General features: G+C 38.6%; 1 protein-coding gene across 5 annotated transcripts in view; it reads right to left on the reverse strand.

Annotated features, from left to right (window-relative positions):
- The window catches only part of HSPB11 (heat shock protein family B (small) member 11), a 36385-nt gene that overhangs the window by 20172 nt on the left and 397 nt on the right, over positions 1-15816 (reverse strand). The window contains exons 1-3 of one of the 5 annotated variants that reach the window (XM_005678383.3): positions 15448-15565; positions 2497-2567; positions 1694-1806 (exon numbers count right to left, since the gene is read on the reverse strand). In XM_005678383.3, coding sequence (XP_005678440.1) covers positions 1694-1791 — 98 coding nt within the window. In that variant the 5' untranslated portion in view covers positions 1792-1806; positions 2497-2567; positions 15448-15565. The other 4 variants (XM_018044401.1, XM_018044416.1, XM_018044422.1 and 1 more) reach the window with 4 other exon arrangements.

A 15816-nucleotide genomic window follows, 5' to 3' on the forward strand; every position in this document is an offset into this window, starting at 1 on the left:
TACAACTGGCTCTGCTTTCAATAGTTAGGACGAGTACCTCTCTTACCACAAGTCTAAATGAAAGGTTTAGATAAGATGAATGCGTAATTTCTTCCAGCTCTAAAATTATATGATTCTACGAGTCAAACTCAGATCACTGTATAAATACCAAGAAGAAAACTCAAGAGGGTAATAAAGTAGCCAGAACTATTAAAAAAGGAGTTCTTTCTGGATGGACGCGGAGGTTCTTTGCTTAGTGAAATAAGTCAGAGAAAGACAAATATTGTGAACCTCTTACATGTGGAATCTAAAAAATAAACTAGTGAATACAACAAAAAAGAAAGAGATGTACAGATAAAGAGAACAAATTGGTGGGGAGAGGGAAATGGGGAGGGGTAAGATAGGGTAGGGACTAAGAGGTACAAACTACTATGAATAAAATAAATAAGCTCCAAAGAAAGCTGAGTGCCAACTGTGGTGTTGGAGAAGACTCTCGAGAGTCCCTTGGACTGCAAGGAGATCCAACCAGTCCATTCTGAAGGAGATCAGTCCTGGGTGTTCTTTGGAAGGACTGATGTTGAAGCTGAAACTCCAGTACTTTGGCCACCTGATGCGAAGAGCTGACTCATTGGAAAAGACCCTGATGCTGAGAAAGATTGAGGGCAGGAGAAGAAGGGGAAGACAGAGGATGAGATGGTTGGATGGCAACATCGACTTGATGGACATGGCCTTGGGTGGACTCCAGGAGTTGGTGATGGACAGGGAGGCCTGGCGTGCTGTGGTTCATGGGGTCGCAAAGAGTCGGACACGACTAAGCAACTGAACTGAACTGAACTGAAGGATATATTGTGTAACACGGCAATTATAGCCAATATTTTATAATAACTATACATGAATATAACCTTTAAAATTGTGAATCACTACACTGTACACCTGAACTTACATGATACTGTAAGTCAATTATACCTCAATTAAAATAAAAAAATTTGTTTTTTGCTGCACCAAGTGACATGTGGGGTCTTAGTTCCCCAACTAGGGATCAAACTCTCGGCCCCTATAGGGAAGTGAGGAGTAATAACTCTTGGACCATGAGGGAAGTTCTATATACCTCAGTTTGTTTTATTTTTTAAGGAGTTCTTCCATTAACCATTTACTTTTTTCTTAGAACTTAAAAGTCTGAGAATGATATGTGTCTCTATCTAGAATAAGCTCTAGCACAGTAAAGAGTGATAACTGGAATGATATCAAGAAGCTAAGAACTGAAAAATGCAGGTGGATAGCAAGAAGTGAAGCATTCAGTTCAGCAAAAATTGCTTAGACTAGAAAGAAAACAGGCAGTAGATAGGAAGTTGTAATGTTTACATTCCTATTTACCAATAAAAATTCGGAATAAAACCAGATATTAAAATGTATACTTCCAAAAAATGAGGTAGTTGTTGTTTGAAATTGTGCCTTGACAGACCACATTTTAAATAACTATTATCAGAAAAAGTTCAGTTTAGGAATTATAAAGAAAATAAAAAACTTAAAAATATATGCAACTGAATTAGCTCCAAGATTGTACTAAAGTGGGTAATCAAGTAATTCAGTTCACCAAACATTTATTAAACTATGGTTAACAGTGCTAGTTGTTGTAAAATACGTAATCTCAGTACTCATAGCGTTCACTGACCTAATGTTAAGACTTTAATGAAGAAAAAAGAGTAACTCTTACCCATCAATCATATTTTCAGGTGGGTGTTTTTCATCACTTGATGTAGCTAAAATAACTTCAGTCCCTTCAGAGCTCAAACAGAGATCAACTTTTCTCATCTTAAAGTGTTTAATCTGCAAGTAAAACAGTAACAAAACGATAACAACAAAAATAACTTTACTCTCTGAACTTCATCTGAGAAAAGGAAGAGAAAGTCTGTTGCCTAGCACACAGCTTAACAACCAAGTTATTCAACCAGTGGGAGGGACTCTAGCATGTTTATTTACGTAAGTAAACTTCTGACTTCTCCCAGGCATAATCTGTAAGATATGAGTATTTCCAATACTCTACTTCACAAAACAAGTCCCTGACACTGACATAATTTTTCTGCTTCTAAAATTAAAAATCCTCAATAAATATCTGGAAACAGTTAATAAGCTAGAATAACATGACTTGGTAAGTTTTTTAAAAGTATTTGTATTATTGTATTTCTGAAATTTAAAAAATGCAGAGTATAAAAATAGACTTTGTACCTATTTATCCATACAAGTATCAACTGAAGTAGTAAGCAACATTATTTAAATCTTAAAAAATACCTATCATCATTTTTTTAGCAGAAATGTGAAATAAGAGAGAAGGCAACTTTTCACTTATTATTAAATTCTAAATCAGTCACTTGGTTGATGAACTTAAAGACATTTCTGTTGGAGAGTAATATTTGAAGTTTGATTAAAAAGCATATTGAAAAGATATTGTTGAGCTCTTCCATGAACCCTGGAGGGTAAGACAGAAGGAAGACCAGAGGAGATTACATCAAAACTTACCTTCCTACTTGATCTGCTGGTGAGAGGACACAAAGCAATATATAGATGCAAAATGACAATGAAAGCTGTATCTGTAAAGAATTAAAAAGATGAATAGTGTTTGGAAAAGAGAGAAAGGCTTCCAATACACTTCACATGTTGGCCCAAGTGTCTAACTTAAAAAAAAAAAAAAAACTATTTCAAATAAACAAGAGGGTACAGTGAGTATTACATATATTAAATAACCATATACCAACTTCCCAGATTTAATAAATGTTAACGTTTGCCATATGTACTTTTTTTTGTCCTTATTCCTTTCCCTGCCCAGTGGTAACAGCTATTCTGAAATTGGGGGAATATTCTCCCTGACTATATTTTTATTTATTTATTGGCCATGCTGTGTGGCATGCAGTATCTTAATTTCCCATGAAGTGTGGAATCTTAACCACTGGATCGCCAAGGAAGTCCCTGACTATTATTTTTATACTTTTACCATATATGGTCAAGAAGATCCCCTATAGGAGGAAATGGCAACCCACTCCAGTATTGTTGCCTGGAAAATTCCATGGACAGAGAAGCCTGGTGGACTACAGTACTGGGGTCAAAAGAGTGAGACATGGCTGAGCAACTGAGCATACATAGTATGGACTATTTCAAAATTAAGGTGCTTTCATGGTGTATACTTGCTACTTGCTTTGTTCATTCAATATTATGTCTTCAAGATTTTATTATGTTGATGTAATCTACTTTATTCATTTTAACTGCTATATTTCTCCATTTCTCTAATGATGGTTATTTAGGTCTGTTTCCAATTCTTTGCTATTATAAACAAATTTATAATGCACATCTTTGTGCATGTATCCATAGGCACATCTGGGAGAAAATCTTTATAATAAATCGTATTTTTCTTTGTAGAAGTAAAATTGTTGAATTTAGAATTAGTATATCTCCAAGTCAAAAACTGATGATTTGATCTCTAAATCTAATACAGTATCATTTGCGGTATATGAAAGTTTCTGCTCCCTCATATTCTCACCAACTTGGTATTGTTAGACAGTTTTGGTCAATCTCGTTGGTGTGAAATGGTATCTCAATACGGTTTTAACTTGTATTTCCATGATTACTAATGAGGTTGAATACCTTTTCATTTTCATGGGCCACTCACGCCTCTTCTTATTTGCTTTTTCTTATCTTTGCTCATTTTCTATTGGATTTCTATTTTTCCTTCCGCCCTTTTCCTTTTGATTTGTAGAAAAAAAAATATCCTGGGTACAAATACTTTGCTGTAGCCTTACAAATATCTTCTATACTATAGCTTGGTTTTTCTTTTTAACATTTGTGCGTGTGTGTGTGCAAGAGCTCCTCCATCATACACACCTTCTTTGTTTTTGAACTACAACATACATACAGTTCAGTTCAGTTCAGTCGCTCAGTCGTGTCTGACTCTTTTGAGACCCCATGAATTGCAGCACGCCAGGCCTTCCTGTCCATCACCAACTTCCGGAGTTCACTCAGACTGACATCCATCGAGTCAGTGATGCCATCCAGCCATCTCATCCTGTTGTCCCCTTCTCCTCCTGCCCCCAATCCCTCTCAGCATCAGAGTCTTTTCCAATGAGTCAACTCTTTGCATGAGGGTGGCCAAAGTATGGAGTTTCAGCCTTAGCATCATTCCTTCCAAAGAAATCCCAGGGCTGATCTCCTTGCAGTCCAAGGGACTCTCAAAAGTCTTCTCCACCACCACAGTTCAAAAGCATCAATTCTTCGGCACTCAGCTTTCTTCACAGTCCATCTCTCACATCCATACATGACCATAGCCTTGACTAGACGGACCTTTGTTGGCAAAGTAATGTTTCTGCTTTTCAATACGCTATCTAGGTTGGTTATAACTTTTCTTCCAAGGAGTAAGCGTCTTTTAATTTCATGGCTGCAGTCACCATTTGCAGTGATTCTGGAGCCCCCCCAAAATAGCCTGACACTGTTTCCACTGTTTCCCCATCTATTTCCCATGAAGTGAAGGGACCAGATGCCATGATCTTCATTTTCTGAATGTTGAGCTTTAAGCCAACTTTTTCACTCTCCTCTTTCACTTTCATCAAGACGCTTTTTAGTTCCTCTTAACTTTCTGCCATAAGGCTGGTGTCATCTGCATATCTGAGGTTATTGATATTTCTCCCGGCAATCTTGATTCCAGCTTGTGTTTCTTCCAGTCCAGGGTTTCTCATGATGTACTCTGCATATAAGTTACATAAGCAGGAGGACAATATACAGCCTTGACGTACTCCTTTTCCTATTTGGAACCAGTCTGTTGTTCCATGTCCAGTTCTAACTGTTGCTTCTTGATCTGCATATAGGTTTCTCAAGAGGCAGGTCAGGTGGTCTGATATTCCCATCTCTTTCAGAATTTTCCACAGTTTATTGTGATCCACACAGTCAAAGGCTTTGGCATAGTCAATAAAGCAGAAATAAATGTTTTTCTGGAACTCTCTTGCTTTTTCCATGATCCAGCAGATGTTGGCAATTTGATCTCTGGTTCCTCTGCCTTTTTTAAAACCAGCTTGAACATCTGGAGGTTCACGGTTCACGTATTGCTGAAGCCTGGCTTGGAGAATTTTGAGCACTACTTTACTAGCATGTGAGATGACTGCAACTGTGCGGTAGTTTGAGCATTCTTTGGCATTGCCTTTCTTTGGGATTGGAATGAAAACTGACCTTTTCCAGTCCTGTGGCCACTGCTGAGTTTTCCAAATTTGCTGGCATATTGAGTGCAGCACTTTCACAGCATCATCTTTCGGGATTTGAAATAGCTCAACTGGAATGCCATCACCTCCACTAGTTTTGTTCATAGTGATGCTTTCTAAGGTCCACTTGACTTCACATTCCAGGATGTCTGGCTCTAGGTGAGTGATCACACCATCCTGATTATCTTGGTCATGAAGATCTTTTTTGTACAGTTCTTCTGTGTATTCTTGCCACCTCTTCTTAATATTCTGCTTCTGTTAGGTCCATACCATTTCTGTCCTTTATCGAGCCCATCTTTGCATGAAATGGTATCTCTAATTCTCTTGAAGAGATCTCTAGTCTTTCCCATTCTGTTGTTTTCCTCTATTTCTTTGCATTGATCACTGAGGAAGGCTTTCTTATCTCTTCTTGCTATTCTTTGGAACTCTGCATTCAGATGCTTTTATCTTTCCTTTTCTCCTTTGCTTTTCACTTCTCTTACCTCTTCAGACAGCCATTTTGCTTTTTTGCATTTCTTTTCCATGGGGATGGTCTTGATCTCTGTCTCCTGTACAATGTCACGAACTTCCGTCCATAGTTCAACAGGCACTCATCTATCAGATCTAGTCCCTTAAATCTATTTCTCACTTCCACTGTATAATTATAAGGGATTTGATTTAGGTCATACCTGAATGGTCTAGGTGGTTTTCCCTATTTTCTTCAATTTATGTCTGAATTTGGCAATAAGGAGTTCATGATCTGAGCCACAGTCAGCTCCTGGTCTTGTTTTTGTTGACTGTATAGAGCTTCTCCATCTTTGGCGGCAAAGAATATAATCAATCTGATTTCGCTATTGACCATCTGATGATGTCCATGTGTAAAATCTTCTCTTGTTGTCGGAAGAGGGTGTTTGCTATGACCAGTGCATTTTCTTGGCAAAACTCTGTTAGTCTTTGCCCTGCTTCATTCTGCATTCCAAGGCCAAATTTGCCTGTTACCTCAGGTGTTTCTTGACTTCCTACTTTTGCATTCCAGTCCCCTATAATGAAAGGATATCTTTTTTGGGTGTTAGTTCTAAAAGGTCTTGTAGGTCTTCATAGAACCGTTCAGCTTCTTCAGCGTTACTGGTTGGGGCATAGACTTGGATTACCGTGATATTGAATGGTTTGCCTTGAAAACGAACAGAGATCATTGTGTCGTTTTTGAGATTGCATCCAAGTACTGCATTTCGGACTCTTCTGTTGACCATGATGGCTACTCCATTTCTTCTGAGGGATTCCTGCCCGCAGTAGTAGATATAATGGTCATCTGAGTTAAATTCACCCACTCCAGTCCATTTTAGTTTGCTGATTCCTAGAATGTCAACGTTCACTCTTGCCATCTCCTGTTCGACCACTTCCAATTTGCCTTGATTCATGGACCTGACATTCCAGGTTCCTATGCAATATTGCTCTTTACAGCATTGGACCTTTCTTCTATTGCCAGTCATATCCACAACTCGGTATTGTTTTTGCTTTGGCTTCATCCTTTCATTCTTTCTGGAGTTATTTCTCCACTGATCTCCAGTAGCATACTGGGCACCTACTGACCTGGGGCGTTCCTCTTTCAGTATCCTATCTTTTTGCCTTTTCATACTGTTCATGGGGTTCTCAAGGCAAGAATACTGGTTTGCCATTCCCTACTCCAGTGGACCACATTCTGTGAGACCTCTCCACCATGACCCGCCCGTCTTGGGTGGCCCCACACGACATGGCTTAGTTTCATTGAGGTAGACAAGGCTGTGGTCCTAGTATGGTTAGACTGACTAGTTTTCTGTGATTATGGTTTTTACATACATACAGAAAAGATTACAAATCGTAAGTATATGGTCCAATAGATTTTCACAGGAACAGAGTGTCACCAGCACTCGAGACAGGCCCTTCTGATGCCCCCTCCTAGTCATTACCCCTTTCTCCTTCCCAAAGATAGCATGGTCATTATTTCTCACATAATAAATTTTGCCTTAACATCATGTAAATGGAACCATACAGTTGGTACTCACTTATATCTGGCTTCTTTCACTCATCATAATGTGTCTGAGATTTACCCACGTTGTTATGTGTAGCAGAGTTGAAGTGCAACTGAGTATCCCAGTCCCCACCCAGCTCAACTCAAAATAAGATCAAGGAAATCAACCCCTCAGTGGAGTTTCACAGGAAACTGGGCGTGAGCTAAAAAGCAAAAAAAGGTTTCTATGGTCTTGGGTACTTAGATTAAGCTCTGATGAAGGAAGGAACTGATCTCACTCTCAAATATGTGAAATCAGAGGTAAAGCTGAAACTATTAAAATAAACCTACAACTTTACCCTTAGTTGGACTGAAGTGATCTCTTATCCTAGCTATTAGACAAAGAAAATGTGTTCTTTCTGGGAAAAAACCCACCTACTTCAGTATCTGTTGTTGTTGTTTTTTTTTAAAGTCCGCCGGCCCTGCCAGCCACGCCAGCCACGCCAGCCCGCCCCCGCCCGTTCAGTGTCTGTTGTTCTTAAGCACAGTGTCAAACACACAAAGTCACTTGAATAGCACAGGGAATTATGGCCATTATTTTTTAATAACTTTTAATGGAGTTATATTATAACTCATAATCTATAAAAATACTGAACCACTATGCTATCTACCTGAGATTAAAGTAATTCTGTAAATCAAGTATACTTCAATAAAAATTAAAAAATAAAACCTCTTCTAAAAAACAAAAACTTAGCAAAAAAAAACGTCATTTGAAGCAGATCTACAGATGACCCAAGTGCTGGAATTATAAACTGACTAGCGAATTCAGTGATAAGATGGACAAAATGGGTGAAAGGAAAGGGAATTAACAGAGAAATGTAAACTATTAAAAGAAACACAATGAAAATTCCACAACTGAAAAAACACCATATCTGAAATAAAGAATTCACCTGATGGGTTTAACATCATATTAGACACAACACAAGAAAAGGTCAGTGAACTTCAAGAGACAGGTCAATAGAAATAATCCAATATGAAACAGAGTAGGGGGAAGCTGAAAACAAAACAGAGCATCATGCACCTGTGAAACAATATCAAACTAGTCTGAAATATCAATACATGTAATTAAAATCCCAGAAGAGGAAGACAAAGAGGATAATAGAGACGAATAATTTAAGGTGATATGGCTGAAAAATATCTAAAATCTATGAAAGACATAAACCCACAGATCCAGGAAGTTCAGTGAACCATAAGTTGGATAAATACAACGAAGATCCCACCAAGGCACACCTTAGTTGACTGCTGAAAATTAAAGAAAGAGAAAAAAATTAAAAGCAGTCAAGCAAGAAACATCTTATATGCAGCAAAACAACAAGAAGAATCAAAATTGACTTCTCATCATTACCAGTGGAAGCCAAAAGACAATGGAATGACATCTTTGATGTGCCGAATGAAAAAATAAATAATTTTATTTTCAATAAAAATATCCTCTAAACGTGACAGCAAAATAAAGACAAAAACTGAAAATATTTGTTATCAATGCAAAGAGCTGGACACAACTGAAGTGACTTAGCACACACACAGACTCATAGTACAAAAAATATTAAATGAAGTACTTGATAATTCCTAGTTGAATTCTGGATCTGTGGGAAGGAATGAAGAGCACTAAAGAGGGTAAATATATTTATTTCTAACATAAAGAATATTATTAAAATTTCTAAAGGACTACTGACTAGGGGACTTCCATGGTGGTCCAGCGGTTAAGACTCCACGTCTCCACTGTAGGCGGTGCAGTGTTTTTTTCAAACATTCTTTTTCCCTTTTTAAAAAAATCTCTTGGCTGTACTACACAGACTGTGGGATCTCAGCTCACTGACCAGGAATCAAAGCCATGTCCTGCATTGAAAGCACACAGTCTTAACCACTGGACTGCCAGGGAAGTCCCAAGGGGGCACAGGTTTGATCCCTGTGTGTCAGGTTATTAAGATCCTGCACTGCTGTGTGGTGGGGCCAAAAAATAAGACTACTGACTGAAGTAAAAATAATATCAAGGACTGGTAGAAATTTAACAGATGAAAGTAATAGACACAATAATAACACAAAAGAGAAAGACAAATGAGGCTGTACTTTTTGTAAAGTACTTTGGTAAAGTTCTAATGTTGAACATGAACTGATAGGCTATTAATTCAAAGTAGAGTAATATAGTGACGATACATGTTATAATCCTAGAATTAGGATAATACAACCACTAAAAAAAGATAAAGAGTTATAGGAAGGAGGTCAACAGACAAGAAAAATTGGAATACCATAAAATATATGATAAATCTGAAAGGCAGAAAAAAAAAGATAGGACAAATTGAAAACAAATTACCAGAAGACAGATTTAAGTACAAATATACAGATTATTCCATTAAATATTAGTAAATCAAACACTGTATTATCAGACTGAAGGGGAAAAAAACAACCAAGTACTCTTTTCAAGAGACACACTCTAAATAAGAAAGTAAAAGGACAGTATAAGATAGAATAAAATCTTAGTATCTCATCAGGTAAATTCCCCTATTTAAATTTTCCCTTATTTACAACCAAATTTTTTTGGTTCTATCCTCTATACATTATTACAAAGTTTTATTAAATTATATTAAAATATTTTTTGAGATGTGGATTATATCCATTATAGATTGAATTCAATCTACTGTGGATTCAATTCCATTATAGGCTAATTTGGAGAGAAGAGACATGTTTATGATAATGAGTTTTCAAATACATGGATCTGGAATATCTTTTCATTAAGACTTCTTTTAAGTCCTTTCCTACAAACATATCTTCAGCTTTATCATAAGATTCACTCTTAGACACCTTATGGTTTCCATTATTACATAAATGGGATCTTAAAAAAATTTTTTTTTAAAGTCTTATTCTTTACCATACAACGAATATTTCTAACATTTCACCATTAAATGTGATGTTCACTGAAGATTTCTGTCAGACACTGTTCACTGGGTTATAGAAATTCCTTTAGTTTGTTCGTTTTTTTTTTCTTTTAAACACAGATGAACACTGAATTTTATCAAATGCTCTTCTAACATTTACTAAAGTGATCATATAGATGTTTGTATATGTTGCTAATGTGATAAATGAAGATTTTCTAATGTTATAGAATCCCCAGTTTGTAGCATAAAATCTATCTACATGGCCAAGGTATAATATTAGTATTTTCATCCATAGTTGGATTTAGTTTGCTAGTATTTTTAGAAATTTTGCAAATATATTTCTAAGTTTAACTTGCCTATAATTGTTTTTGTTGTTATTTAGTCCATGTTTGGATTTGGAATTTAGACTATACCCCTAACATAAAGAAGTCAGAAAGTTTCCCTTATTTTTCTGTTTGCTAGGTTATTGGATCCTATAAGTCTAGTAATGTGTGTGTGTAGATTTTTTCTTATTTCAACAGTTCTTTTATTATTTCAACAGGCTTTCTATACCTTCTTGAGTCAATTTTGAAATTTATATTCTGACAAAATTATCTATTTCTTCCTAGTTTTTTTCATTGGCACCAAGTTCATTTTCTATTGTAATTCTATTGATAAAATCTAGTATTGACATTGTTGAAAAACTGTGGTAAGATTGGTCAAGAAAAAAGGCATATATGCTAATGTTTTTATTTTTCCTTTTTTCTTGCCAATTTTATAACAGCTTTTAATACTACTGATACCAAGGAACTGGTGTTGTTTTTTTTTTAATTTTTATTTTTACTTTATTTTGCTTTACAATACTATATTGGTTTTGCCATACATTGACATGAATCTGCCATGGGTGTACATGAGTTCCCAATCCTGAACCCTCCTCCCACCTCCCACCCCATATTATCTCTCTGGATCATCCCCGTGCACCAGCCCCAAGCATCCTGTATCCTGTATCGAACATAGACTGGCGATTCGTTTCTTACATGATAGTGTAAATGTTTCAATGCCATTCTCTCAAATCATCCCACCCTCTCCCTCTCCCACAGAGTCCAAAAGTCCGTTCTATACATCTGTGTCTCTTTTGCTGTCTTGCATACAGGGTTATCATTACCATCTTTCTAAATTCCATATATATGTGTTAGTATACTGTATTGGTGTTTTTCTTCCTGGCTTACTTCACTCTGTATAATAGGCTCCAGTTTCATCCACCTCATTAGAATTGATTCAAATGTATTCTTTTTAACGGCTGAGTAACACTCCATTGTGTATATGTACCACAGCTTTCCTATCCATTCATCTGCTGATGCACATCTAGGTTGTTTCCATGTCCTGGCTAGTATAAACAGTGCTGTGATGAACATTGGGATACAAGGGAACTGGTTTGCATGAACACTGTTAACCCTTAGTTTGAGGACAAGAAATCTGGTAAATTCCTAGAAATAAAGACTGAGGTACTTGGATGTTAATTTTCAACAAAATTCTGAAATTACTATATTTTATTGTTATTAAAAGCATGGCTTTGAAAATCTAAACAAGAAAGTAGCAAAACTAAAAGCAACAGTAACATTAATTCAAAAGTTATATCAAACTTAAATATTTCTTTTTGTTTGTTTGATAGAGTTACTACCTATCAGAGATATTTCTGAACATTTCAACAAACTTCAGACCAGGTATCTCAAGATACCCTGTGGACTAGCTGAATAAACAAGGATGGGTGATAGGCAGTACTTTAGGTAGATATTTATTTCTCAGAATGGTTATACTCAAATAATGATTAATGGAACAGAATGAATTGTGAAGACCTCTATCCTTATCACATTCAACATTTTTCTTAATTAAGGATGAAAAAAAGTTTATTAATGTTGCAGAGGACACAAAGCTGGGATGTCAGCTAATATGCTAGATGACACAATTAGCACACAAAAAGATCTGAGCAAGCTAAAAAAATAGACTGCCATGAATAAGATATTTAATAAGAAGTGTAAAGGCCTATGTGAGAGAAGTCACTCAGTCGTGTCCGACTCTGTGACCCCATGGACGGTAGCCTACCAGGCTCCTCTGTCCATAGGATTTTCCAGGCAAGAACACTGGAGTGGGGTGCCATTGCCTTCTCCAGGAGATCTTCCCAACCCAGGGATCGAACCCAGGTCTCCCACATTGTAGGCAGACGCTTTACCATCTGAGCCACCAGGGAAGAGCCCTCTAAAGGCCTATACTCAGAGTTTAAAAAGTCAATCACATCAGGAATGGTCTTGATCACGGATTGGCAGACTACTGCCTGAGAGCCAAGTCTACCCTGACATCTGTTTTTGTGTGGTCCATGAACTAAGAATGCTTTTTACATTTTAAAATATTTTTCAAAGTGAAAATATTTTGTGCCACATGAACATTATATGAAATATGAAATGCATACAGTTCACTGTCCATGGATAGATTTATTGGAAATGGCCACACACATTCATTTATATAGACTGTCTATGGCTACTTTTGTGCTATAGTAACAGAGCAGAATAGCTGTGACAAACTATCAGACTCATAAAACCTAAAATATTTATTATCTGGCCCATTAGAGAAAAAGTTTGCCAACCTTTCACCTATACGTATAAAAGGTAGAGGATCAGTTGATTGCAAACTCACTATAAGACAAGAGTATACTGTATCTGCCCCCAAAGGCAAAGGAATGTTACTTCAAATTGTATTAATAGAGTCATGAAGGAACCATATTCTATCAAAATCTTTGAAAACCAACTAAGGGCCAGGCACTGTGCTAGTAATGCAAAGATACTATGTAGTTAATCTTTGACTACGTAAACCTAAGACAAAGATGGTGACTAAGACTTGGTTTTTGCCTTTAAGCTGAGTCAAAAAAGATGGCCAAGCATGAAACTAATAATTTGTTATGTGCAAATAGTGTGATCCACATCTAGAATACTGTGTTCAGTTCTAGATAGTACAATTTAAGTAGGACATTGTCAGGCTTGATACCGTTCAGAGAACGAAAAGTTCATGATGATCTATAAACTATGTTAATATGGAAAAAGCGGAAAGAATATCGTTTCAAGAAGAGGTAATTTAGTGAGACAAATGTGACTACAAGTTTTAATACCACAAATATTCATAAATAGAAAAAGGATTAGAATGCAATTCTAGTATGAATTTTAAGAAGGAAAACATAATAGATATAAGAACTTTCCTACAAAGCAGATTTTTAATCTTTTCCACCCTTTAAAGTGTCCAAGAAGAAGACTAACTGATTATCTTCGGAAGAAACTTGCACTGGAGTTCTTTTAGACTGAATCAAATTCTAGGAAATGTAGATAACGAAACTTGAATGCCAGGTCAAGATGGTGGGCTTTATTTAGCCTGTGGTCCAGTGGTTCTCAATTGGACTGGGGATGATTTAGCCCCCCATTTATCCATTTCTGGGGGGCAATCTGGCCATCACACTGGGGTCTGTGTGTTAGTCGCTCAGTTGTGTCCAACTATTTGCAACTCCATGGACTATACTCTGCCAGGCTCCTCTGTCCATGGTATTCTCCAGGCAAGAATACTGGAGTGGGTAGCTATTCCCTTTTCCCAGAGATCTTCCCTACCCAGAAATCGAACCCTGGTCTCTTGCATTGCAAACAGATTCTTTACATGTGAGCAACCAGGGAAGCCCATAGTGGGGGGAGGGGGGATACTACTGTCATCTAGAAGCATTTGGGCATTTCATGATACTACTGCTGCTGCTGCTGCTGCTAATGCGCTTCAGTCATGTCCGACTCTGTGCGACCCCATAGATGGCAGTCCGTTAGGCTCCCCTGTCCCTGGGATTCTCCAGGCAAGAACACTGGAGTGGGTTGCCATTTCCTTCTCCAATGCATGAAAGTGAAAAGTCAAAGTGAAGTCGCTCAGCCGTGTCACACTCTGTGCGACCCCATGGACTGCAGCCTACCAGGCTTCTCCACTCATGGGATTTTCCAGGCAAGAGTACTGGAGTGGGTTGCGACTGCCTTCTCCATCATGATATTACTAAATATGCAAAAATGCATAGGACACTCCCCCAAAACAAATAATTATCTGACTGAAAATGTGAATAGTGTAGAAGTGGGAAAACCCTGAGGTAATCTATTTGGGGGTGGAAACGTGGGGGTTGGTAAGTGACTTGTAAAGCAAGGAGAGAACTTGCTTTACAAAAGCGTTATTTTAGGGAAATATATCTAGCATTGATGTGTACGTAGTAGACGAATAAGGAAGGGAGTGTAATCTCCAAATGTTCAGTTTTGTTCTAACCTCACATTCTTACAACATAAGTTGTCTGAAGGAAGCAAACTTTAATACTAAACTAATTTCATACCTCCTATAGCCACCAATGGAGAAGGCAATGGCAACCCACTCCAGTACTCTTGCCTGGAGAATCCCATGGACGCAGGAGCCTGGTAGGCTACAGTCCATGGGGTCGCTGAGAGTCGGACACGACTGAGCGACTTCACTTTCACGCATTGGAGAAGGAAACGGCAACCCACTCCAGTACTCTTGCCTGGAGAATCCCAGGACTGCAGCCTACCAGGCTTCTCCGCTCATGGGATTCCGTCTGTTGGCTGCCGTCTATGGGGTCGCAGAGAGTCCGTCACAACTGACACGACTTACCAGCAGCAGCAGCAGCAGCAGGAGCAGAGCCACCAATATCCTTTCTTTTCCCTCTGTTGGGTGGAATTATTCAAATAACAAGTGGCAGAATTTGGGTTCACTTTAAAGCTTTTTGTTGTGGTTAACGAGAAAGTGGCAAACCAATCCCAAAGAACCCCAGAATACAGCTCAGCAGATATGCTGCTTCGCAACTCCAAAATGCAGGTTCAGGGTGTAGTCTAACTCCCCATCCTGGGAGGCCTTACTTAATTCATTAGTGTTCACTCAGGGCCTCAGTTCATTAAAGGCGGTGAACTCTGGGATGCCATCCTTTGCATTTTTCACATTCCCTCACCCTGGACTTCCCTGATGCCTATCCTCTAAACCCAGTGCCACTCAGCCACCCTTTCACCTCCAGTTCAAAGCCATTTCAAGACCTCCAAGAGCCCCAAACACATACTTTTGGACGCCCAGCCCCAATTACATAAAATACACGAGCCCATATCCTATTAATACAGTAAATACAACCCTTAAGTATACAGGTTACGTTTCAGTTGATAGGTTACATCTTGATACATTTATTAATTTCGATTCAGAATTGATTTCCCCTTTTGGGGGGTCAAAACATTTCTGCCTTCCAAAAAGTTCGTGGGCTGCCACTACTGTCTCCAGGACTCAGAAAACAGACCTGCGTCAGGCTTCCACCATCCGGGTCCCCTCAGCACCCGCCCGCCGTCCTCCGCCTCCTCTCCGCGCGTCTCCTCACAATAACCCGACACGCTCGGTTGCTCCCTCCCCCACCAGCATCCCCCTCCTACGACCTCGTCCAGCCAGGATCCCACCTCCCCCAGGGCTGGCCGCACCGCCCCGCTCGCCTCAGTTTCCGGTTAGCTCCAAGCTCGCAGAACGCGGGGAGTCAGGATCTCCCTACAGCCCCGCCTTCAGCCCCGCCCCCTCTGCCCCCTCTCCCCTCTCCGCAGGCCTCCAAGGAGTTCGAGGGCGAGCAAGTCCTATTCCCGGCTCTTCGCCCCACCCCGCCCACAGGCTCCGCCCGCCC

The sequence above is a fragment of the Capra hircus genome, chromosome 3, assembly GCF_001704415.2.
Source record: "Capra hircus breed San Clemente chromosome 3, ASM170441v1, whole genome shotgun sequence".
NCBI classification, from domain to species: Eukaryota; Metazoa; Chordata; class Mammalia; order Artiodactyla; family Bovidae; genus Capra; species Capra hircus.